Source organism: Notolabrus celidotus, chromosome 23 (assembly GCF_009762535.1).
Source record: "Notolabrus celidotus isolate fNotCel1 chromosome 23, fNotCel1.pri, whole genome shotgun sequence".
Taxonomy (NCBI): domain Eukaryota; kingdom Metazoa; phylum Chordata; class Actinopteri; order Labriformes; family Labridae; genus Notolabrus; species Notolabrus celidotus.
In genome coordinates, this window is record NC_048294.1 from 18,230,342 (window position 1) to 18,255,220 (window position 24,879).

Consider the following 24,879-nt stretch of genomic DNA (forward strand, 5'->3'; position numbering starts at 1 on the left):
AAAGCAGACTGTCTAACAGTCTAAAATCCTGTGCTGTTCTCGCAGTTTTAGAAACCTTAATGTAAATCTCTTCTCTCAAAGGACAGAAAGCAGTTGCTCTGCTCTCCTTTCCTTTCCCACTTTTCATTACAGAAAAGACCCAATGAACCTGCCTCAACCTCCTCTCCTGCTTTTTCTCCTTTGCCCGCCCTGAAAGTCCATTTATTATCGCAGAGTAGACACAAACCTTACAGTCTCCTCGTCTCCTTTTCCCTCTATCTGGTGTTTAATAGTTAATGACCCATCAGGAGATAACTAATGGGACAAAAGGAAGAGGGGCGGATCAGGAGGCACTGAGTGAGCTACAGATGGAGGTGAGGTTAACACAGAAGGGGGTAAGACTTAGAGACTTTCAGGGAGAAAATGAGAAACTGTCAATTCCAGGAATTAAATATGTCATTGCTTCTTTCACCTGCCAGAGGCAGCTTAAGTACAAAAGCTATTTATGGTTCTAGGGCAACAATAAAAGTGTCTCTTTCAGAATTAAATACGTAATCAGAGAAGAAAGGAAAGTGTGTGTTAAGTTTTTGCTGATGGACATGAGTTGTTTAATCCTCCCAAAGTGAATCATGATGGAAGACTGCCTGTTGAAAGGAAGTTTTTCCTGGATTAAAATGAGATAAGATCCATTCATGTCAGTAAGAGGGGACTGGATTGTATCCAGCATCTTGAGATAACATTTGTTGTGATTTGGCGCTATACAAATAAAGATTGATTGAATATGAAAGTTGACTTTTGACACGTCAGATTACTCTTGCACTTAAAATGGATTGAGGAGTTGATACTTTGGATTAGACCCCACACATGAAAACAAACATTTTTAGGTTTAACAGTTTTGTGTTTAGTGTGTGGAGAGCATAGACTGTATAAAAAATGGACATTGTATCCCTGATGTCACCCATCTGTTCCTGAGCGCTGTTTTAAAACCAATGCTGAACACAACCTAACTGCGTCCGAGTAAGTGTGAGGTTAAGAGCGAAAAGAGGCATAAAGAGGCGTCTTTTATGAATGGGTGCGTATGTGGTTTCCGGTGTTTCTACAGCCAGCCTCAAGCGGACGCTCGAGGAACTGCAGTATTTGGCACTTTTGCATGGGCGTCATATTTTAAGACCGGAGGTTGCCGCTTGGTGGAGAGAAATGATATGACAAAAACAGCAGACTAACAGATTAAATTAAAGGACAACCAGAGTCTCGAATCTCAAAATTGGAAGTCTTGCAACATCTCTCACTGTCAAACTCCAACTGTAGAGTAAACAAACATGGAAGATGATGGGGGGGGGGGGGGGATTGGTGCCATTCCAGAGTGCCTGTTCTGCTGTCCTGAGGGTTCCCCCCCACAACAGGATACCAGATCATGAATACTGAACATGTTTGAAATTGCTGAGTCCACAGTCTTCATTCGAGCTGATCCAGGGAAGTAGAATCAATCCAAACATCTTACACCAGAGGGAAATCTGGCAGGATAACCTTTAGAAACACCCAAATACTGGGACTTTGCATACTTTTGGTGGAAGTGGGAAATCAGGCCCAAAATCAGCACGATTTGTTGTGTTGTGTACTCCGTATTCACGAGCAAAGACAGGTAGCAAATGTGACAGTTAGAAAATGAGAGACATTAAAGAAAAAATTGTGATACAGGCCTGAGGAGTAGGACAGGATGAGAAAGAAGGGATGTGTTTTGCCGTCATGGAAATGCTAGTGCAGAGAAAAGAGTAGAATCCTTGGGAGATGGACAGGGATGGAGGAAAATGGGTTGAAGAAAATCGATCGCCACTCCCTCAGATAATGTCTCTCTGGGGAATTGGAAAAGAAGGAGGAGGAGGAGACCGAGTGAGTAACAGGGAAGGGGGTAGTAGAGATAGAGAAATAATGATGTAGACAGAAAGAAGAACTTAAAATTTCACAGAGAGAGAACTATGAGGAGGGGGGAGATAGGGTGGATGAAATGAATAGGGAGGGTAGATGGACCACATTGTTGGAAATGCATTTAATCAGAAAGTGTATGTATATTTGTGTGTGTGAGAGAAGGGGAGATAAAAAAAAAGAGAGAGCAGGAGAGAGGGGGAATGAGGTGCACTGCTTCTCATAGCAAAAATAATCTAGACATTTAGTCTTGTGAGTGTTTGTGTCAGACTGGATTCTGCAAAGCCAATATATCAGTGTCTGAGGAGGATATGTAATCATAGTTAACCTTGACGTGTGTGTTTGGGGAGGGGAAGAACTGGGATGATGTGATGCTATCTGTGTCTCTCCAGCAGCTTTATCTGACTGCATGGAGAATGTCAGTTTCACACTGCGTGCTCTATTTGAATGTGTATTTGTATGCTGCACTGAGAGGTTCTGTCTGTCGAGGAGAGAGCAAAGAGTCGTTATTGGTGTTTGGAAAATAAAAAAATAAAAAATTCTGCCTAGGTAAATTAATTATTTTAAAGGATAAAAAGAGAGGGGACATCCTTTTTAGACTAGCAACTTTTAAAGATATGACATAAAATACCATTGACAGCAATTTGGTCATGAAGTGCTTTTGTTTTGTTTTTTCTTTGTTGTAGTCTGTCTTTGATTTCCGTTTTTATTTTATCAAGTTATCCTTGTGTCTTATCCGTGTTGTGTTTTAGTGATTCATGTACTGTGTTTTATTTGTTACCCAGTGTGTTTAGTATCTTGTCTGTTTACTTCCTGTGTGATTTCATGTTGTTGAGTTGGTTCTCAGTGTTTTGTTTTGTAGCATATTCTTGTGTGTGTTAAGTCTAGTTTTACTTCCAGTGTTTTCCCCCCTTTGTGATTGTCTACACCTGTGTCTCGTTACTTGTTACCCAGTGTGTATATCGTCTCTGGCTGTTTTCGAAACCACCTACTATACTAGCAGTATATACTGATTTGGCCAAAATTCAGTATGTAGTATGTGAACAAGTGCAAAACTGCAGTATGCCAAAACTACCAGGATGTCGTGCTGATTTAGTAAATTACTCAGTATGCATCAGACCAGTTTCCCTCTCGTACTGTACCCCACAATGCACAACGCTAATATTCCACTTCTTTTTTCTTCTTTTTTGATGGGGGAACTCAGTTTTTAGGTGCTGTGAAAACTATTAAATTCCATATAAACCACTTCTTAATTTTTTAATTATAAGTGGATTCTAAAGAAGAAGTTTCGCTATCAGCTTGGCCGTTGTTTACTTTCGTTTTCCAAAACCGGAAATCAAACAACGCCTGGCCCAGCATACTGCAGAACAGATCCAACAGAAGTCATACTACATACTACATTCAAATACAGTATGTAGTATGCTGTACGTACTGCATACTACATTTCTAGGTAGTATGTGGCAGGCGGTTTTGAAAACAGCCTCTGTGTTTCATCACCTCTGTCGGTTCATTGTGGTGTATTACGTCTAACCGGACCAGTGTCCTTAGTGTTCTTGTTATTTTTCCTGTGTATTTGTTTAAAAGTAAGTTTCTATTGTTTCCTCTTGTTGTTTTTGTTTATTACTATTTAACTTTTTATTTTGAAGTCTGCACTTGGGTCCTCCTTTTGGTTTTCTGACATTGTGACAAATGGATTGAATGTGCAGTGAGCCTCAGAAAAAAATCCAATGAAGTAATTGGAATTTCTATTTACACCAGACAGACTTTATAAAGATGTTTTCATATTTTAGAAATATACATTTCAATTTGACTGTAATCTTAAGAGACAAGTTACCAGATTACTATTACAATGCGATACATTCATGTTTATTTCATCAGACTTATACGTGTTTATTTCGAACATATAAAAAAATAACAAGCAACAATAAACAAAATGACAAAGGTGAAAATAATGGAGTGGGAAGAAGTTACACTAATTGAATCCAATCTTCTCTGTTATAAATAATCATTAATGGTCAAGTTAGCTCCCATTTTTATACCAACATATAAATATGTCTGTCTAACATGAGTCTGGTTCTGCTTAAGGTTTCTGCCTGTAAAAGAAAGTTTTTCATTGCAGCTGTAACTAGCTAAATACTGTGAGGTGTAATGCTCATGGTGGATTAAGATGAGATAAGATCGAGTCCTATCACTAAGAGGGGACTGCAGCACTGAAACATCACTATGATCACACTGCATGGTAAAACTTAAAATCTCTGCAAGCCCTGTTCATCACAATGAGAGAACTTAGATTTCTACAAACAAAGCACATCACTAACACCACAGCATTAAATATATAATACCCCCTGTCACAAGGAAACTTTCTACATTCAGTTTAGGCAAACTGTGACATCCATCAGATGCATCCCCTGACACCAACTTTACAATGTAAACCATTAGATAAAAGAAGTATTGATACATGCAGGTCTGTGGAATTCCCCTCTGACATCAATATTTCAAATACAGAGTGATGCTGACAGCATGCACTGTGTCCTTGTCTGAAGCATTTCTGTGTGTGCATTAATGATGAATAGCTCATTGATGTAGTTTGGGGCTGTGACAAATAGGACATTGATCATCTGGTCTATGCGCAAGCGTTCAACACACCAGTGGCTGTGTGACCTAATTGCTTAGCAGTCACTACTGATGAAACCATGTGGTCATTGAAACAATCAAAGCAAAGAGACACTTGAAAAGGACAGGACGTGGTCTGTTATCTGTCTGTCATCATTGAGAACTAAACATAAGAGGAGAGGACTTCAGAGGAGGTCAAACAAAGGGGACATCTTTTTTATAAAGGCTCATTAGGGGCTGGTAGATTATGACCACTTCCTTTGTGTTTATTTAAATAAATCATATCATAGTTACAACAAGTAGCAGAAAGAGTAAAGTGAAGTGTAAGTAGGGAAGTGTAAGTAGTGTGAAGTGAGTGGCAATGGCAAGAGATCAACTGTGAGGTTTCAAGCAGAATTGGAAAATAGGAGAGCTAGATGGAAGAGAAGGACATTGAGGGGATGGCAGCTGGGTGACTTCTTTGAAGATATTTGAAAGAGACAAGAGGGCAGATGATGAGAAGAGCTCTGCAGACAGTATTAATGGAGGCACACAAGAGGGGAGAGGAGAGAGGAAAGTAACCTAGAAAAGGAGAGGAAAATATGATGGTGATATGACTATTCATTAAAAGTGACTTCCTTTATAAACCGTACAATGACAACAATTTATAACACCTGGGCTGAGTCAAACACTGACAGCTAAATTTTACGAGTTGCCCACTAGTAACACTTGCTTAAAGCTCCTGTGAGGAGTTTTTATCTAATTATGAAACACACAGAAATGAACAGTGATGCCTCTGTGCGACCTATTAAAGCAAAGAAGGTCATCAGCAACAAGATTAAAAATCAAGATATTGTAATTTCCAATGTCTTAAAGAGCTGCAAGGGGGTAAGTGTCAGATGAGGTGGTTGGCTGCACTTTTAAAAAACACCGCGAAAATACCAAGTGATCTAGTTTCACCGTTGCTAACCAGAAGCTGTTTTCTAACTTCCTGTGTAAAAAACACTAACATGAATTGATGACACCAAAATCCTGAGTCCTGATTTGACACCTTTTGTAATCTTGAACATAAGAGCTGATAGAGAGCCGTAACTGTTTACCAGACAACATTTTTTCACCTCACTACTAAACTGGTCACATTAAAAAAAAAAACTTAACTAGTGTTAAACTAGGAAACAATTTTTGGGCTTACTCACTGGAATAAATACTCAAACGGCTTTCCATACATATTGACTCAAAAATAGACCCCCTTTTAAAAACTTTTTTAAAAGACAGTGTAAGGCCCACATCTTGTTCTTGTGAGAGAAAAAAAAAATCAATTAAAATAGCATTTAAAAAAACTCATCAAATATATTGAGATATTCTTGGGTGGGTTTTTTTTTCTAACACCTTTAAAAAAATATTGTTTTCAATGCATTTTAAAATCAAATTTGCAAAATGAAATGAAATGAAATATGTTTACATGTCTTAATGAAGCGCTTATGATATTGGTATTTAAATGCCATAAAAAATAACCTCTGGTCTATAGGTGAAGTTTTGATGTACCAGTTCTGATAATACTACTACTACTACTACTAATAATAATAATAAAAATAATAAATATAAAATAAAATAAAAATACAAATAATAAACAGATGATGATAATATATCGTAATAATAATATAGCAGGGTCCGCAGGGGCAGAGGATGTGGCCATCCCTGGGTTGACTGATTATATGGATAAGGATCCTTTCAAATAGAAAGGAAGGGTGACCTTGTTTCCCCTAAGTAGTTTAAAAGCCAAGATAAGAGACATACAGTCTGTCTGTGTATGCTCAGGTTAAAATAGAGGACAGGAAATGAGACAGAGACAAGAACAAGTAGCAGTTAGGGATGAGACGTATGAGAAAACTGGGGCTGACAGCCACCTCTGAAACTTTTATTAATGACTTGTTTTCTTAATTTAATTTTGACTTAAATTTCCCATCTGGGCTAGGGATCAAAATCAATCTTTATTTCTAAAACATAAGAGAAAAATATTCAAATAGTTCAGGCGTTCTTTGTACTAACTAAACATGCCATGGCAGGAGGGGGCACTATGGCTATAGTACAGTGTTTGCATGCACTATAGATGTGTTCAGCTCTGAACACTTAAGTTATCCTACATGCACACTTTGTAAAGGATCAACAAGTGTACATGACTATTGTAATGAGTTAACATTTTGGCAAATTTGCCCAAAAAAAAGTTCAATTTGACTTCCAGTGTGGCCTCACCCTCACCAGGTTTATGGAGGTGACTTAAATCATAGTACAAGTAGGAAAATGACTTTGAGTTGATGAGTAGAATTTTTATTTTGTGGTGATAAAACAAGCTGAGCTCGGTCCCCAAGAAATGAGATATGACTGACAGAGCAGAACAGTAGCAGATTGTAAGATAACGGTTGGTTGGTTTTTTCATCCAATCATCTATTGTTCTGAACACATCACTGAAAAAAGAGGATTACTAAAATACCCCCCTTGGCTGCAAATTATGTAACTGTGGCCCAAAACAACAGCAGCCCCACCCAACTAAAACGAAATAACTTCCCCTATTATGGTTTCATTTATGGTGTTGTCTCTCAGGCTTTACTGTAAAGCTACGACACATGCTTTATCATGATCTTTTAACAACATGAGTTGATAGGTAAAAAAAACAAAGCAAAGAGGTTTACATTGGGGCAGACTCACAGACATATTTTAGGAGGGTGTGTTGTGTGTTCCCTTGTGTGTGCAAAGCAGCCAGCCATCGCTCAGTATGGGACTAATAGGTTCCATAACCTAGAGTGAAGAGTGATGGTAGCTTCCATCTGCACGACCACCTGCTGCTATGCTAATGTCAAACAGAGGTGTTAACAGCCTGACCTTGGACCCATGTGTATGTCTGTAGATGAAAAACATGCATTCTTTGGATTCATCTTTGTTGTCAATCGTCTTTTACTGTTGTAGAATATATGTAGAGTAAATGACATCAAAGAAAATAGAGATTTTGTCCTCTTCTTCTGTGAAATTCTTGTTGTTGAATATTTGGCCTTATGATCTGTGTGTGTGTGTGTGTGTGTGTGTGTGTGTGTGTGTGTGTGTGTGTGTGTGTGTGTGTGTGTGTGTTTGTGTGTGTGTGTGTGCTTGGTGTCTGCAAACATTTTCCAGTAGCTGTGGTTGCATGTATGAGAGCATGTCAGCAGGACTGGGTGTGGTTTCCTCTTGGTAATCCACCACACACCAAACTGAACTTGCCGACTGTCGTAGAAAATTTACTGAATTTGAAGGGATAGAGAAAGAAACTGGGAGGGAGAAGGTGAGCCTGGGTTGGATGACTGCAGGTGTTTGCTTGTAACGGTAGTGTAAAATAGTGTTTACACCCTAACCAATCACACAGAAATGAAGGAATGGTTCTGTTAGGGAGAGTTCGGTGCACAAGATAAGTGTACTGTGATGGTCCCAAATACCATTAATAATAACATGTAGTAACTTGGGCTGACAACCATCAAATCAACTTGGGATTAATGAGGTGAAAGCTGTAAAAAATAGTAAGGTTTTTTTTTATCACTACAATAAAATAATTTAATAATAATTAATAATAATTATCAGTAATAATAATTTCCAAAACTGGAGATGCATTAAAGTCAAGCTTTTCTAACATTATTTCCTTTCAAACGTTCATGTTTCTTTGTACAACAATTACATAATTTATGCCAATTTTGTCGCCCTCATAGGTAGTTGTTCTGCTATTTCGCTGATCTATTGTCACATTTTTAAAATCAAGGACCTGTTGATACCAGCTGTTCACAACCAGTGCTGAAACCGGGAAGGTGCCAGTTTGTAATGATCTTGTTGTTAATTTTTCATGTTTGCCTGCTAAAGAGGGCAACAGCATGTTGTGCTGTCAATGTTACAAGTTTCTATTGTCCAAAGCTTGATCCGTAAAGCAACTGGACTGGTAGAAATTCTTGAAGACGTTTCACCTCTCCTCCGAAAGGCTTCTTCAGTTCTGACCAGACTAGGGAAGAGCTAGAAAATATAAGCCTCTAACAGTCATTGGTGCGTCCCGGTAGTCACAAAAGGGTCCTAGGAGAACAACTACCAGGAACTAGACTAACGACCCTACTTAGGACCCTTTTGTGACTGAGAACCTTCACAGACAGGTTTCTATTGTACTCTGTTATAATATAACTGCCTTAGATGGCATCAGTCTGGCACCCAGCACCTCTGTTAGGAATCTGGGAGTCCTATTTGATCAAGATTTGTCCTTCAACTCCCTGTATTCAGCAAATTTCAAGGACAGCCTTTTTCACAAATATTTCAAAAATTAGACACATCCTGTCTCAGAGCAATGCAGAAAAACTAGTCCAAGCATTTGTTACCTCCAGGTTAGATTACTGTAATTCCCTTTTATCAGGCTGCTCTAATAAGTCTCTTAAGACTCTACAGCTGGTCCAAAACGCTGCAGCTCGAGTACTGACTAGAGGTAGGAAAAGAGAGCAGATCTCTCCAATGTTAGCTTCTCTACACTGACTCCACATAAAATCTGGACTAGAATTTAAAATCTTTTTTCTGACATACAAAGCTCTTAATGGTCAGACACATTCGTATATTAAAGAGCTCATGGTGCCCTATTTCCCCTCTAGAACGCTACACTCCCAGCATGCAGGCCTGCTTGTCATACCAAAAGTCTCTAAATGTAGCATGGGAGGTAGAACCTTCAGTTATCAGGCCCCTCTCCTTTGGAATCATCTTCAAGTCAGGGTCCGGGAAGCAGACACCCTCTTTACTTTTAAGATTCGGCTTAAAACTTTACTTTCCGATGAAGCTCTCTCAAACTCCAACTCGGTCGAGGCAGATGGCTGTCTAACATGAGTCTGGTTCTGCCCGAGGTTTCTGCCTGTTAAAAGGAAGTTTTCCCTTGCTGCTGTAACTAGCTAAATACTGCGAGGTGCAATGCTCATGGTGGATTAAAATGAGATCAGATCGAGTCCTGTCAGTAAGAGGGGACTAGATCTTATCCTGTCTTGATGTTGGGTCTTTATGTTAATAATTTAACATAGAGTTTGATCTAGACCGGCTGTTATACAAATAAAGATTGATTTATTGATTGATTGAGTTTTTTTGTATGTGTAAAATAAGAATTCTGTATATGGGGATGTAGCTCAGTGGTAGAGCGCATGCTTCGCATGTATGAGGTCCTGGGTTCAATCCCCAGCATCTCCATAAGTTCCTTATATGTGTCCTGACCAGCATAGCAAATATACGTAACTGTGGAATATAGTCGATGAAGGATATTATTCAACAGCTGTATCTCAATTGAGTTTACCTGAATTTGGTCCTAGGTACAATTCACAATATCTCAAAATATTGCCGTCAGTGTGCTTAAGAGCATTTCCAGGAATATAAATGTGAATGGCATCCATACAGTACTGGATTCTAATTCCTAGCATCGTTTGTAGATTTGTTAAAGTGTGTCCTTCTAGGTTTATGTTGCAACTGGACAAAGGTAGCAGCTAATATGGTTATTTAAAAATTGTATTGAAGGTAATGTAGCTCAGTGGTAGAGTGCATGCTTCGCATGTATGAGGTCCTGGGTTCAATCCCCAGCATCTCCATATGTTCTTTATATGTGTCCTGACCAGCATAGCAAATATATGACATAGTGGAAACTAGTTGATAAAGGATACTTTGTAATGAACAGTATCTCATCAGGGTTTAATTTGGTCCTCGGTATAATTCCCCATATCTCAAAATCAGTGTGTTCTCAGTGTGCTTAAGAGCATTTTCAGGGAAATAAATGCTAAAGGTATCCATACAGTACTGGATTCTATATCCTAGCATCATTTGTAGATTTGTTCAAATTTGTCTTTCTTTGGACCTTTATTTTTTTTTCTTGCAGCAGGACAAAGCAATTGGCTAATACTGTTAATCAAACTTTACATGAAGGGGATGTAGCTCAGTGGTAGAGCGCGTGCTTCGCATGTATGAGGTCCTGGGTTCAATCCCCAGCATCTCCATCTGTTCTTTATACGGGTCCTGACCAGCATAGCAAAAATACAAAATTGTGGAATATACTGTATTTCACCAAGGATATTATGTAACAGCTGTATCTCAACTTTGGTCCTAGGTACAATTCCCCATATCTCAAAATATTGACTGGTCTTTAATAATTTAACAGTGTGATTGTGATTTGGTGCTATACAAATAAAGATTGATTGATTGATGATTGATACTCTGACACACTAGAGTTATGTTGAATTAATTTTAATGTGGTGTTAAAAAATATGACTGCAAGGGGAACTTACTGAATGTCGATTCTCATCAAAGCTACCGCCGGGGTGACTGAAGTCGTACTTTATAGTGTCAGTAATCCTCAAATGAATATTGCATTGTCATTTAGTTGATGCCATACCACCAGGACATGCTCTGTACTATTCTCTCCCACACCTTCTAAAAACTCTAGCTTTAGCCTGGCCTGGCTAAAACTAAAAGTCACTCCCATACACACTCCTGACCAAGAGATGCATTTAATGTTGGCCTCATAAATATATGTAAATACTGACTGCCTGATGTCCATGACGCATACACCAAGCAACATGACCCAACTGCCTATCTTTGGAGCAATGAATAACCAGCAGAGGCAAATGGACATTAGCCACACAAATCTGACATTGCTGACTTGCAGACTCTGTGATGCCATTTAGGCCCTTTAAAATAAACTGTGCTCAACTTATATTTTTTGCTTTAAAGTTATTTTTGGGCATTCTCACCTTTATTGATTGGACAGCTGAAGGGAGACAGGAAATGAAGGGAGTAGAAAGTGGGGGAAGAGATGCAGCAAATGGCCAAGGCCAGGAGTTGAACCAGCGACCACTGCAACGAGGACTATAGCCAAGCTTAAACAGCTAGCCCAATGGTGTCCCAATTTAAGTGTTTTCTGAGTGTTTTCTAACCTTTTGAATAGCCAGTTAGTCATAATTTAAAATTGGGATTAGGCAGTGAAGAAATTAGTCGCTTCAGAACATCCATTGTAGGGCTAATGCAGTGGTTCTGACTACAATGCCCCTTCACACAATGTATAGACTGGCCTTTATATGCTCCATTAGAGTAGGAAGAAAATAAAAGGAAAAAAGTAAAATTGGTCCAAGTCTGACCTACGTCCAGTCTTAGAAATCAGCTGAAATTTGCCATGCAAAGAATAATGTGCAAAATGTAGGCCCGTCTGGCTGTTAAATGGAATGTGAGTTGACAAATTCTGATTGGGTTGATCACGTTACACTCAATGCACCAATGACTAATTGGAGTAGCAAATGTCAAAAATGAATGTTAATTTAGGACCCCAAGGTTTGGTCAACATTTGGGTCAGGTAGCAGGGACAAATTCATTCCCTATGCCTATGAATACAGCAAATATTAATACTAATACATTCGCTAAGCAAAAGCCTCTTGAAAAAATGCTCCAAGGTTTCTGCTATGAAGTTTTAACTCACTGTGGAGAGAAGTTGCTTTTGGGGAGTGATGAAATTTCACATTATCATAGAAATGTTGTAAATGCAATAAGGCTTATTGTGAGCATTGAGAATGACAACTTGGCTTACCACTTCATAATACTTGGCTGTGGGCCATTGGATTATTATCCTCCTCACAAGGGACAAAAATATACTGTCATTATTCCTGTGACTGAATAGATTTGTTGGATGTATGCTGATCCAATTGTAACTGTGTGTGTGTATGTGTGTGTATGAGGAGTATCTGGATATGATTCAAGTTTTGCAAATGAGGCAAATTATGTGAAAAAAAATATGTACAAAATATTTGCCTATAGATGCGTTCAACCTGGGACACTTATCATGCATGAGTGTTTTGGTGCTGATCTAACATTGTATATGAACTTTGACCATTTGTCACGCCCACAATTTTTGACATAGGGAAAATCCTTGGATAACAATGTGTCTTCAATACCTTGAGCACCTTAGGACTACAAGCCGAGAAAAACTCTCGGACTAGTTTGTTCATTTACGTATCCAAATCACCGAAATCTGACATTCGAATTTCTGTACTTCCTGTTGGGATTTCACCATGACAATAATTGTAGGTCTTTTTTGTAGGTCTTGGCACGATTGTTAGGCCAAAAAAAATGTCATGCATGTAGGTTGAACCGTTTTGAGGGGCTCACTTTTAATTCATTAGGAGGAGCTATGGAGCAGGTATTGGCATGAAACCAATTAATTCATACATTTTTCACCAGGCCTGAATTTTGGACAAAGTTTGGTGAGTTTTGGGTCACGTAAATTTGGGGTAGAAGAGGCAGAAAAAATATAAAGAAAAAAAAAAGAATCCTTAGGGCTTCAATAGGGCCTCGCCGCCACTGCGTGTTGGTGCCCAGCCTCAAAAATAGTTCTTGATTATGATTATTGCAAAAAAAGTATATCCAATAATCTTCTTCAACATCTACATCTTTAATTGTGAATAAAATATTAAAAACAATCTCCTAAATTTATTCAGGACCTATCCGCATCTTTCAAGCATGTTTTCTGAACGTAACACTTGTTCAAGGCCCTGAAACATTATTTAATTTCTTACAAAAGTCAGACATTCTCAAAGACTTTGACTTTCTGGGGATATCAAAAGCACAGTATTAGTTATAAGTTAATAGTTTGCTATTAACATTTCTAGGAAGTCAAAGTCTTTGAGAATGTCTGACCTTTCTATGAAATGTAGTCATGTCAAAAGATTTTACTGTAGCCTGAATTCCTGGGTTGCAAACTGGCATGAAAACACTCATTTATTGAATGGAGCTTGGTTTAACCATAGCAGAAAAGCAACTAAAATCCCAAGTGGTAAAGGCAACAATAAATCTAGGTTAGTACATCACAAATCTATAGTTATACAAGAAAGATAAGTTGATCATGAAAAGAGTAGAGGGAAAATACGATACAGCACAGAACATCTAGAAATGATGAGGGAGGAGAGATGTGTAAACATACAAATGGTAGAGAATTTCTCTCCCTTTCTCTTGAATAAAGAAATAGGAGATGGGAGGTGGTGGAGGAGGAAGAGGAGGTGACAGAGTCACTGGAGAAAGAAGAGAAGGAACAGGAAACAGTCCTTTCATCCCTCTGTTCCACTTTTATGGAGGGAGGTTTCTCTTGCTAAGGAGGAATAATAAATCGTTAAGGAGCATTGACACAGACACTGTAAAAAATCAGTGACTCGATACTGTGCAGTCACTGGCTGTAAAGCAAAAAGCAGCGGACACACAACAGTGTACAGGCATTCATAAAGGGTAGAACTAACAAACATATCTGATTACGTAAACACAAACGCACATGATCTCTCCATTCATTGGTTGTTACTACAACAACTGTCAAATGTCCCCTGTGAAAGCTTCTTATCCTTGTACAAACTGGACATACAGTTTGAGAGGAGAGGAGGAGAATTAGAAGAGAAAGAATAGAGAGATTGAAGGATATGGAGAGGATTAGGGGATATATAATAAGCTCTAATCCTTTTCTACAGAGAGATCCAAGATTTGGCGCTGGGCTGCTAGTTTAAAAGAGTTCTTTGTCCAAGATGTCTCCTTTTATAGAGCCTCTGACTTTTTTTCTCAAATATCTCAGAAAAAACAAAACTGGAGTCAATATAAACCTTTCAACCACTGGTGTAGAGTATGCAAAAAAAAAAACAACATTTAAAATTCACACAAAAATGTAACATTACAAATTAAACAAAACGTTCTTTTAAGTATGCATTTAATCACATGCATGGTGAATATAATAAAAAGCTGAGGTATGGGTCTTGAAAGTAGAAATGGGCAATATTGAAAAAGACGTTAACACATTAACATTTTTCAGCCCTGACATAGCAAATGTATGACATTGTGGATATATAGCCCACAAGGATATTATGTAACAACTGTATCTCAACCGGGTTTACCTGAATTTGGTCCTAGGTACAATTCCCCATATCTCAAAATATTGTCATCAGTGTGCTTAAGAGCATTTCCAGGGAATTACATGCTAATGGCATCTTATTCCTAGCATCATTTGTAGATTTGTTAAAGTGCGTCCTTCTAGGTTTATGTTGCAACTGGACAAAGGTAGCAGCTAATACGGTTATTTAAAAGTTGTATTGAAGGGGATGTAGCTCAGTGGTAGAGCGCATGCTTCGCATGTATGAGGTCCTGGGTTCAATCCCCAGCATCTCCATATGTTCTTTAGCTGTGTGCTGACCAGCTTGGCAAAAATCTGACATTGTGGAAAATAGTCGATAAAGGATACTATGTAATGAACTGTATCTCATCCAAATTTGTCTGAATTTGGTCCTCGGTATAATTCCCCATATCTCAAAATCAGTGTGTTATCAGCGTGCTTAGGAGCATTTCCAGGCAAGTAAATGCTAAAGGCATCCATACAATACTAGATTCTATATCCTAGCTTAATTTTTAGATTTGTTACAATTTGTCCTTCGTTTGACCTTAATTTCTTTTTTCTATTGGCTAAGACTGTTCATTGACACTTGTAATGAAGGGGATGTAGCTCAGTGGTAGTGTGCATGCTACGCATGTACGAGGTCCTGAGTTCAATCCCCAGCATCTCCAATCAAACTCTATATACCTGTCCTGAACAGCTTTGCCACAAAGAAAGTAGAGAACCAAGGTGTTATACACTACAGCTTTGAAAATACAGAGTTAAAAAAAAAAATGTAGCCCCCTACAGTGTGCTGATAGAGAAATTAGCTACTCAAACCCAAACCATTTTTTTAACCAGGCTGTAAACATATCTATTAATGCTGCAAAGGTAGCCTTTTTTGAAAGAGTGTTTATGTGGTTTCTGGTGTTTCTGCAGCCAGCCTCAAGTGGACACTCAATGAATTGCATTGCAATTTAAGAATGGAGGTTGCCACTGTATCTCAACCAGGTTTACCTTTACTTGTGATTTGCCTCTATACAAATAAGGATTAATTTATACGGGGATGTAGCTCAGTGGTAGAGCGCATGCTTCGCATGTATGAGGTCCTGGGTTCAATCCCCAGCATCTCCATATGTTCTTTATTTGTGACCCGACCAGCATAGCAAAAAAACAAAATTGTGGAATACAGTCCACCAAGGATATTATGGAACAGCTGTATCTCAACCGCGTTTACCTGAATTTGGTCCGAAGTACAATTCCCCATATCTCAAAATATTGTCATCAGTGTGCTTAAGAGCATTTCCAGGAAAAAAATTCCAATGGCATCTTATTCCTAGCATCATTTGTAGATTTGTTAAGATGTGTCCTTCTCAGTTTTTGTTGCAACTGTACAAAGATAGGACGTAATAAAGTAAATTACAGATTATAATGAAGAGGATGTAGCTCAGTGGTAGAGTGTATGCTTTGCATGTATGAGGTCCTGGGTTCAATCCCCAGCATCTCCATATAGTCTTAATATGTGTCCTGGCCAGCTTAGCTTAGCTGAATTTGGTCCTAGGTATATTTCCCCATATCTCAAAATCAGTGTTATCAGTGTGCTTAAGAGCATTTCCAGGGAAATAAACACTGAACACATCCATACAATGTTGAACCTTGATTTTTTTTTCTTGCAACTGGACAAAGGTAGGAGCTAATACAGTTAATTCAATCTGAAATTGAAGGGGATGTAGCTCAGTGGTAGAGCGCATGCTTCGCATGTGTGAGGTCCTGGGTTCAATCCCCAGCATCTCCAATCAAACTCTATATAACTGTCCTGACCAGCTTTGCCACAAAGAAAGTGGAGAATAAAAGTGTTATGTTATGTCAAACTGTTCATCAGTTATGACCACAAGCTTCTACAAAATATTCCTTGTTTATGTTTTGAGTGCTGTTACCCTTAATGATAAACCCTCAACGATTCTAGCAAGCATTTCTTTATGAAAGCTTTTCCCAAATGTGGTCCAAAGACAATTTAACTGATTTCAAGAAGCTCTGACCCAAACACTAATGTCGTTATATGCTCTACTTAAAATTTTCAGCTCTTTACTCAGCCACTAGACAGCAAATCTGTTTTTGCACTATTCATGTCATTCCACATTCGTGTTTCTTTGCCCTGCAGCACACTGATCAGCTGTTTGGGTCTGCAGGCTTTGTCAAATGATTGTGACAGTGATGGTGACATGCTGTGGACTGGGGACACAAGAGAGGAAGAGTGGGATTCAACAGAGAAAGGGGAGAAACTCCTGTTCTAACTGGAGAGCAGAGAGATATCAAGTTATCTGCTGGTACAGATGTGTAAACTTTGACCAGATGCCTCCAAGCTGAGAGAGCTCCTGCAGTCACAAGTAACAACTATATTTTAGGACAGAATATTTCCTGCACTATGAGGTTCTAAGTTCAGTTCCCCTTATCTCAAAATACATATTATATATATATGTATAATTTCATTATGTTTCCTTATGTTTCAGGAGCATTTTGTGTTGGGTTTTGAGACACCCATACAATAGTACAAGCAGCGCTGCATATGAAGATGTTATGGTGGCAACAATCATGTTTTCTCTGCTGGAACAAACCACGTCCAATAAAACAACTTTACCGCATCTTCATTAGTCAAACACCACTGCTGTTGACATTATTAGAAGGGAGTAGTCTGTAATATCAAAAGGCACAAGACGGTTCAGTTCCAAACATTCAGGGCTATAAACACTTTGAGCCACTGCCAAGGGACGCATCACAGCAGCCAAAAGGGTGTTCTCCTTGCTTGTCATTAAACTGCGGTTTCCACATAACCATGTTTCCATGGCTCCATTCCCAACATATCTTGGTTCAATAGCTTTGCTTTTTTTCTACGCATTGGAGAGAAAACAAAATTGTTTTTATTAGACACTGGAGACACAATAATCAACACTGGAACAATCAATAAATCAAAAATACAAGATTCTGTGCAAGAGAGAGCCAGCCAGTGTCTACAAGGCAAAGTTTATGGGGGCAATATAAAAAATAAATGTCACTACTGTAGACTTGACATGTTTTTCCAAATCTTGAAAGAAGGAAAAATCATGAAAGAAAAGACCTTAAATTAAAACGGACTATTTGGTTACTGTAAACAAACTCTTTAGAAGGGTTTTTTAAAACATGATATATGATTATCTGATGCAATTTCTAAAGAAAAGTTAGTGTGAACGCTTTTTTTTTCCTGAACCCTGCGTTATCTGGTGATCCACAACATTTCTGTGAAGCCCTTTGAGGGTTTCTGACTCCATGGTTATGAACCGCAGGCTTACAAGACACTAAAGGTCAACTGGCAACATTAATCCTGCATCTGCAAAACAAAAAGGTCATCCTCACGCTTTTGGTCATCCTTTATATATTTCCCTTTTCATTAAGTTGACTAAAAACAGAAAAGAAAAGATCAAGGTTTTCAACAGTGAGAGGAAGCCCTGCTTCCTTTGGCTATGGCTCAGCGGTAGAGTCTCTCATTTAGAAGGTCAGGGGTTTGATCCCAGGTCACGCTGTCCACATGCCAAACTTTGTGATATCATTTTTCTCAGATATAACAAATGTTTGCTAAAAATAAGATGTATGTAAATCTGTAATTACAACCCCCAACCACTGGAAATGGGGGGGCTATTATTACTATTCGTCTCATCACTATCATGTCTCTCTCTCTCATTCTCCTCTATCCCTCTTTCCAACCCCAACTCGGTCAAGGCAGATGGCTGTCTAACATGAGTCTGGTTCTGCCTGTCAAAAGGACGTTTTTCCTTGCTGCTGTAACTAGCTAAATACTGCGAGGTGTACAGTACAGTACAGTTTACTTGTTTTAGAAAGGTCACCACAGACCAGGATGAACTCCAAGGGTTACAAGCAGGGCATAAAATTAACTTTTTTACCTCATCTACCATTGGCTAGAGACCTCCAAAAATTCACCGGCCATATTTCATGTTTGTTGTTTGTTTTGCTTCTGTTTATCCTTCATGTGTTTGTGGCAAAGACTGCAGCTCATGGTGTGGTTTGTCTGGTCGTAAGTCAGCCAGGACCAAGGTTGGCCTGCCTTGTCAATTTTCCAGTTTTCTTTGAAACGTCGTATAGTGACATTACTCTGTTTAGCTGTCTGTTCCTCTTCTTGATCGTCTCCTGCCTCTTTGTTTTTCCTTTTTGTTTGTGGTGGCTTCACACTGGGAATGTGTCGCCACATCTTTCTCGTAACACTCTTTCCGCCGTGCTTCTTCAAGTAAAAGGAATGAATAGAACTCCAGTAGCTGACGTCACGCCGTTCCCGACATACCAAATCACAACACAAGTACAGCGCGCTGCTAAGGTCAAAGTAGCCTGACAGTCGGCAAAAATGGGCGAAAGTATGAAAACAAAACCTCACATGCAGTACAACATTTTACTTCGGCCACTGGCGGGTGTGTGTTTTTGTTTTACAAGCCAAACTAATTTTTTACCCACCATTGGCACTTGGCGGGTGTTATTTTACGCCCTGGTTACAAGGATAAGGTTAAACTGAGAGCTATGAAAGATACAAAACATGTGACTTTAGATGCGTTATAAAAATAACAGCAGGGATGATGACATAGAACAAGGAGGGATTACATAACTGACATTACAGTGAACGTTGAGTTTAATAACTCACAGCATCATTAGTATCATGTTCCCATTATCCCCAACACTATTGTGAACAAACACTTTTCAATAAGGCAGTTCAAGCTTTCAACACAAACGAATGAATATTTCAAATTGTGCATGATATTGTGTGCAAGCAAGTCTTCTCTGTTTACCCCATCTCTCTCTTTTTTTCCCTTTTGTTGCCCTGAGCTTTTTTTCTTTCCTCCTCCTCCTGTTCCTTTTCCTCCCCTCACTTTCTATCTCTCTCAGCTTCCTCTTTTTTTCCCTTCTCTTTTATCCAGTGTGAACTCTTCACTTATTTGGATCACACCACTTGAAACTCCACGTAATTACAAAAAAACAACACATCATTATGAAGTAAGTTAATCCAAGCGGATCAGTAATCGATTTAATAGCAGCCAACATGTCTGTCAGGTGTTGACTGTTGATATTAAACAAAGAGATGAATAAAAAGGTGCAGGGTGAAAGTATGTTTAAAGAGAGGGGGGTAAAACGTCTGCCAGCAACATATATAACTGGCTTCTAAGTTGTTACTGTTTGTCTGTCAATGCTCCTTTGATTGTTTGCTTAGGCAGTGCTCTATATTTAAGCAGCATGGGTCGCTGTTTTACAACCTTGCGTAAATATTAGCTGTACTACTGGTATGACAGTTTGTAGTTCTATTCTTTTGCATACTGTACTTCTGTTTCCTACCTTCAGCCTCAGAGTGTTTTGCCTTTGGTGAGGGGTTTTCCTGGCTCCATTCTGCTGCACTATCAATCTGTACCACCAGGAGCCGCTTCAGTGACACCAGGTCAGCATCTTTGAGTCCCATCTCCAAATGGCGTACAATGCCCTGCCCTGGTTGGCTGGTCACCACAGTCACCTGTGAATAAAGCAAGAGTGAGACAAGCTTGAGACAACGTTTGCTGTGATTTGGCGCTTTACAAATAAAGATTGATTGATTGATTGATTTTGTTTTCTTGTATAAAACACAAGATTAATATATATGGGGATGTAGCTCAGTGGTAGAGCGCATGCTTCGCATGTATGAGGTCCTGGGTTCAATCCCCAGCATCTCCATAAGTTCTTTATATGTGTCCTGACCAGTATAGCAAATATACAAAATTGTGGAATATTATGTAACAGCTGTATCTCAACCAGGTTTAGCTGAAATTGCTCCTAGTTACGATTCTCCATATCTCAAAATATTGTCATCAGTGTTTTTAAGAGCATTTCCAGGGAAGTAAATGCTAAAGGCATCCATACAGTACTGGATTCTAATTACTAGCATCATTTGTAGGTTTGGTCAAAGTTGTCCCTTTAGGTTTTTCTTGCAACTTATATTAACTTATATTGAAGGGGATGTAGCTCAGTGGTAGAGCGCATGCTTCGCATGTATGAGGTCCTGGGTTCAATCCCCAGCATCTCCAGTTCTTTATATGTGTACGGACCAGCACAGCAAAAGTTCAAAATGTGTAATATAGTCCAACAAGGATCCTATGTAACAACTGATGTCAGTAATGCCCCTATATGTGGAGCAGGACAAATTTGTGTACACACAACTTAAAGAATGTCCTCATAAGTCGCTATGTGACCTGTGACATGATTCCCCATGTAAAAGCAAGAAGGAATGAAGGCCCATTTATTTACCTCAATATATCTTTCTATATTTCTATATGTAATAATGTTATTACCTAGCTGATCTTCCGGCTTGATTCTGATTGGTCAAAACCCCTTGGCAACTGTTATTAACTTTCACTAACATGAGCAACAGCAGAGGCAAACTGATCCCACGTCATGTCAAATCAATCCAAGGAAAAGAGTTCCAGCACTTTCAGGGTGTGCTGTTCCTCACCACATCTCTATTCCAGATGGAATAGTTACAGGCGGTGTTACAAAGATAACTTGCGTTTCAAATTTAATTCTCCAGAAGTACTGCCCATAAAGAAAACTACACCGCAACAAAGCATTCTCTGGGTCTGATTGTTGTGGGGTTTTTTGTAATTGAGGAACATGATATGTTGTAAATTAATATGACATAAAATACATTAAGTCAGAACTACCACACAACTCTATACTGAATATGTTCACAATAATAAAGTGCCCTGCCTTAAGATTTATTGTTGACATGTTTTCTGTAACAGACCAGCAACTGTCACAGCATTGAGCAAAACAAAAAATTCTTATCTACTGTGTTATTTTCCTGAAAAAGAGATTTTTGCAGATTCTGAGAGAAAACAACATCTTAAAATAACATGTCACTTTGTCTGATGATGGAAAACAGCAACATTTTTCTAGTTTACTTTAGCATTAGTGCGCCTAATGAGAGAAAACAGCTAAACCAATGTTTGTATAATGTTGAGGACAAAACAGTCGCACTAAATAATGATTACAATGAGTGTTTATGGGTTCTTTCTACTTCACGATGTTGCAGAGTTCTGATGCTAATTATAAAGGCAGACACAAATGCATACATAAAGTGCATACATCATATAAATGGATCAGCAACACATACACACATTCTCTCACTCACACTCACTCACTCACACACACACACACACACACACACACACACACAGACATTCACACACGATCATGTGTCTGCTTAGTGTCTCTATGTTCCCTACCAGTGCTATTCATATCTGCTGCTGTCGGAAACAGTGGGTCTTAGTGTAATCATCTGTCTAGAGCTTCCTAATAAAGCTGGTTGGATTTGAAAAATCCTCCATAACAGCCCAGGGCCGAGTACCAGAGAGAATACGTCCACATTTAACAGAAAGGACAGTGACTGGGTTCAGTAATTTCAGCTAATTTTCTCATTCCCCTAAACTGTCATTTGCTGACATCTTAAACTTGAAATTTTGGGCCTGGACCATGCAGTGGATCATTATTCACAGCTGGCTTTGAACTATATTGAATATTTAGCAATTAATAGTTCTAACAAATCTCCCCATCAAAGGAAAAGCTATGGTGTTCTATTGGTGTAAACAATTCCATCCAATTGAATCATAGTCTATTTGAAGCTCCTGTGAGGAGTTTTCTGGTAGTTATGAAACAGACTGAAACTAATAGTGAAGCCTCTTTGTGACCTACAAAAGCAAACAAGACCATCAGCAACAGGACTGACTATTACTATAGACCCCTTTACAGCCTACATCATTGAAGAGGTGCGTGCGCATTTTGGCAACAGAAGCAGCGTTTAGCTCCATTCATTCAGGCAAGTTAGCTAGCTTTTTACAATTACCATCGTTTCCGAACAATCAGTGTTTTGGTGTTAAGAGTGACCGTGCTAAATGGTGACATTCGACCAAACGTGTCAGTGATTGTCGCGATAAAAACAGCTGTTGAAACATGAAAAGAGTCCTCGCAAATGCATCCTAGTTTATTTTGAAGTGTAATATAATCATCAGATATGTGTTTGATGAAAATCTGAAAGCAATTTTAATTTAACTCACAGGATCTTTAAAGCTGAGACTGGACTGGTTTTGAAGCTGTTGAAACCGACTGTGGGTGCAACTCAGGAAGGAAGCTGGTTTACTTTCAATCAAATGAAATAGCTATTGGATATTCTTATGAAGACTTCCTTACAGAACTATTCTTAAAACTCTGTCCACAGATGACTCAGTGGCAATTGCATGGAGCTGATTTGCTTTAAAAAGCACATTTTATATTACAACACAATATACTACAGCAGCTGCTTATCACACAGGAACACACCAGCAGAGAGAGCTCATTTGCCAAATAGAAGTGGTGCCTCTTTCCTCTCTGTCTCTTTACTCTGAAGTACAAAGCTTGAGGGTATGAAAAGGTTTGAGCTAGGCCCCACCTGGTGTTCCTATCATGGATTCAGAAGGAAGACAGACAAGTAAATATTACTCGGAAATTAATCCCTATAGAAATAAGTTTTACTGAATGTTAAAATAGAATATGTCCAATTCAAAGTTTAGACAGAATCAGAATGCTGTTATGTCTCGAATTACATCATATAAACAGTGCAGCCATGGGCTTCCTTAACGTAATTCCTAAATTTCTGCATAAAGTCACAAAGACTGCAAGTCACTCAATCAATTACATTCCCACCTTCAGCCGCATCAACCAACCAATCACAATTTCTACCAGGTCACACATTTTGTTTGTTGGTGTGCGAAACAAGTGGAACATCGCTAGGATAACTGACATAGCAGGAAACTAATTGGCAAAACGAAATCAGAAGCGCAGGTATGAAGAGGAATACAGAACATTTAAAAAGGACCGGGAACTCAAGTCATTCTTGTAAATGGTAAAAGAAGAGTTCATTTGCAAAAACAGATAACTCACTTTTAAAAAGTTGAAAAATATGTTACATTTTTTTTCCCCTTTTACTAGCTTTAGGTATTATCAATCAATTGAAGTTGGGAGGCTGTATTAGCTGTATCTTAACAATGTAACTTTATTAAAAATGTATATTAAAAGGAAATACGTTTTTTGAAAATTATAAAAACGTAGATATCTGTTTTTGCAAATGAACTCTTTTCTAGCCTTTTCTGTTCACTCAAAGCGCTTCTGCACTACCCGTCACATTCACCTATCATTCACACCCTGATGATAGAGGCTGCTATAGTAAGGGATCATCAGTATTAGCTAATCTCCTTTGTACACAGTCACACATCACAGGAGCAAAGGGTTCAGTGTCTTGCTCAAGGACACTTCGGCATGTGACTGCAGGAGCTGGGATCTAACCGCCAACCTTCCGATTGATAGAGGACCGACTACACCCCTGAGCCAACTTATTTCACACTGATACTAGTGAAAGAGTGACAGAGGCATCCTACAAAATCATACATGAACTGAATAAAAACATAAAGCCATTAACTGATGGAGAAACTGCAGAGGATTTTATATTGTTCCCCTTTCCGATATTGTTCCCCCATGAAAAAAGACCTGAAACAGGAGGCAAAACACTTTAACTGTCTGGCTCTACTGTGGCTGGGAGGGCATCATATACAGTATTTCAGAGAACATTGGAAATGTCCCAAAAAATTAAATGTCATCCGCTTAGTTTGTCGTCATTGCAGAAGGACAAAAACGACGCAGCACAATTACTTATTTTAGTCTGAGCAGTCGAGAATCAGTTTGACAGTATAGAGGAGCTGCTTGGCATGGTTCCACTGGAAACAGGAACAATGAGCTTAGAAATACAAAAAGTAGTCCTGGACACATGCTAGGTAAGAGAAATAGAGTCTTTTCGGACAGAAGTGCTGAATAACAAAAGGAGCTGCTGAGGACATTTTCTCATTCCGCTGTATTGTGCTTCAAAAAGCCTTGTTTGCAAAGTTCAGATGCCTGAATGATGTGAAGGCAAATGTAATAGAAGTGCAAAGAAATTACTCTAGCTTTAAATTGCTATATACAGAGGTAAACATGCCATACAGGGATGTTGTGTTACACATTGAGATTAAATGACTATTCAAAGGAACTATACGTGCATATTTTATGGACCTGCTTGAACCACTGAATGCCTTCACTGACAGTAAAGAGGAGACTTCCTGTCAGTCACAATTTTGTGATGTGCTAAATGAACTCTAGTCAAGATTCTGCAACTTCAGCCATCAGTTTGAGATTAATGATGTTGTGGATTGGTCAGACATCTCCCAAAAATGTCCAGACTTGGAAGCTCAATATTTCAATCCACATAGCGGCACAAAGCAGCACTCTCAAAAATATGCTGAGGTTTAATCTGGATGGCTGTTTCCAGCACAGAACCGAGCTAAATCCTTGTGTGGCAGAGGGACTATCAGAAATCGCACTGAGTGAAGGAAGTTCAATGTTGCTCTTCTGACAAC

General features: G+C 38.8%; 1 protein-coding gene and 9 non-coding genes across 11 annotated transcripts in view; 9 read left to right on the plus strand and 1 right to left on the minus strand.

Annotated features, from left to right (window-relative positions):
• m1ap (meiosis 1 associated protein) overlaps positions 1-24,879 on the minus strand; it is a 61,314-nt gene that overhangs the window by 28,029 nt on the left and 8,406 nt on the right. For both annotated transcript variants that reach the window (XM_034676431.1, XM_034676432.1), the window contains exon 5: positions 19,769-19,940. In XM_034676431.1, coding sequence (XP_034532322.1) covers positions 19,769-19,940 — 172 coding nt within the window. The remainder of the gene's footprint in view (positions 1-19,768; positions 19,941-24,879) is intronic.
• On the plus strand, positions 9,646-9,717 carry trnaa-cgc. The gene has a single exon. It is a non-coding gene; the product is annotated as a tRNA-Ala (tRNA).
• trnaa-cgc lies at positions 10,038-10,109 on the plus strand. The gene has a single exon. It is a non-coding gene; the product is annotated as a tRNA-Ala (tRNA).
• Positions 10,440-10,511, plus strand: trnaa-cgc. Its single transcript has one exon. It is a non-coding gene; the product is annotated as a tRNA-Ala (tRNA).
• On the plus strand, positions 14,630-14,701 carry trnaa-cgc. The gene has a single exon. It is a non-coding gene; the product is annotated as a tRNA-Ala (tRNA).
• Positions 15,464-15,535, plus strand: trnaa-cgc. The gene has a single exon. It is a non-coding gene; the product is annotated as a tRNA-Ala (tRNA).
• trnaa-ugc lies at positions 15,838-15,909 on the plus strand. Its single transcript has one exon. It is a non-coding gene; the product is annotated as a tRNA-Ala (tRNA).
• On the plus strand, positions 16,125-16,196 carry trnaa-cgc. Its single transcript has one exon. It is a non-coding gene; the product is annotated as a tRNA-Ala (tRNA).
• On the plus strand, positions 20,066-20,137 carry trnaa-cgc. The gene has a single exon. It is a non-coding gene; the product is annotated as a tRNA-Ala (tRNA).
• On the plus strand, positions 20,416-20,487 carry trnaa-cgc. Its single transcript has one exon. It is a non-coding gene; the product is annotated as a tRNA-Ala (tRNA).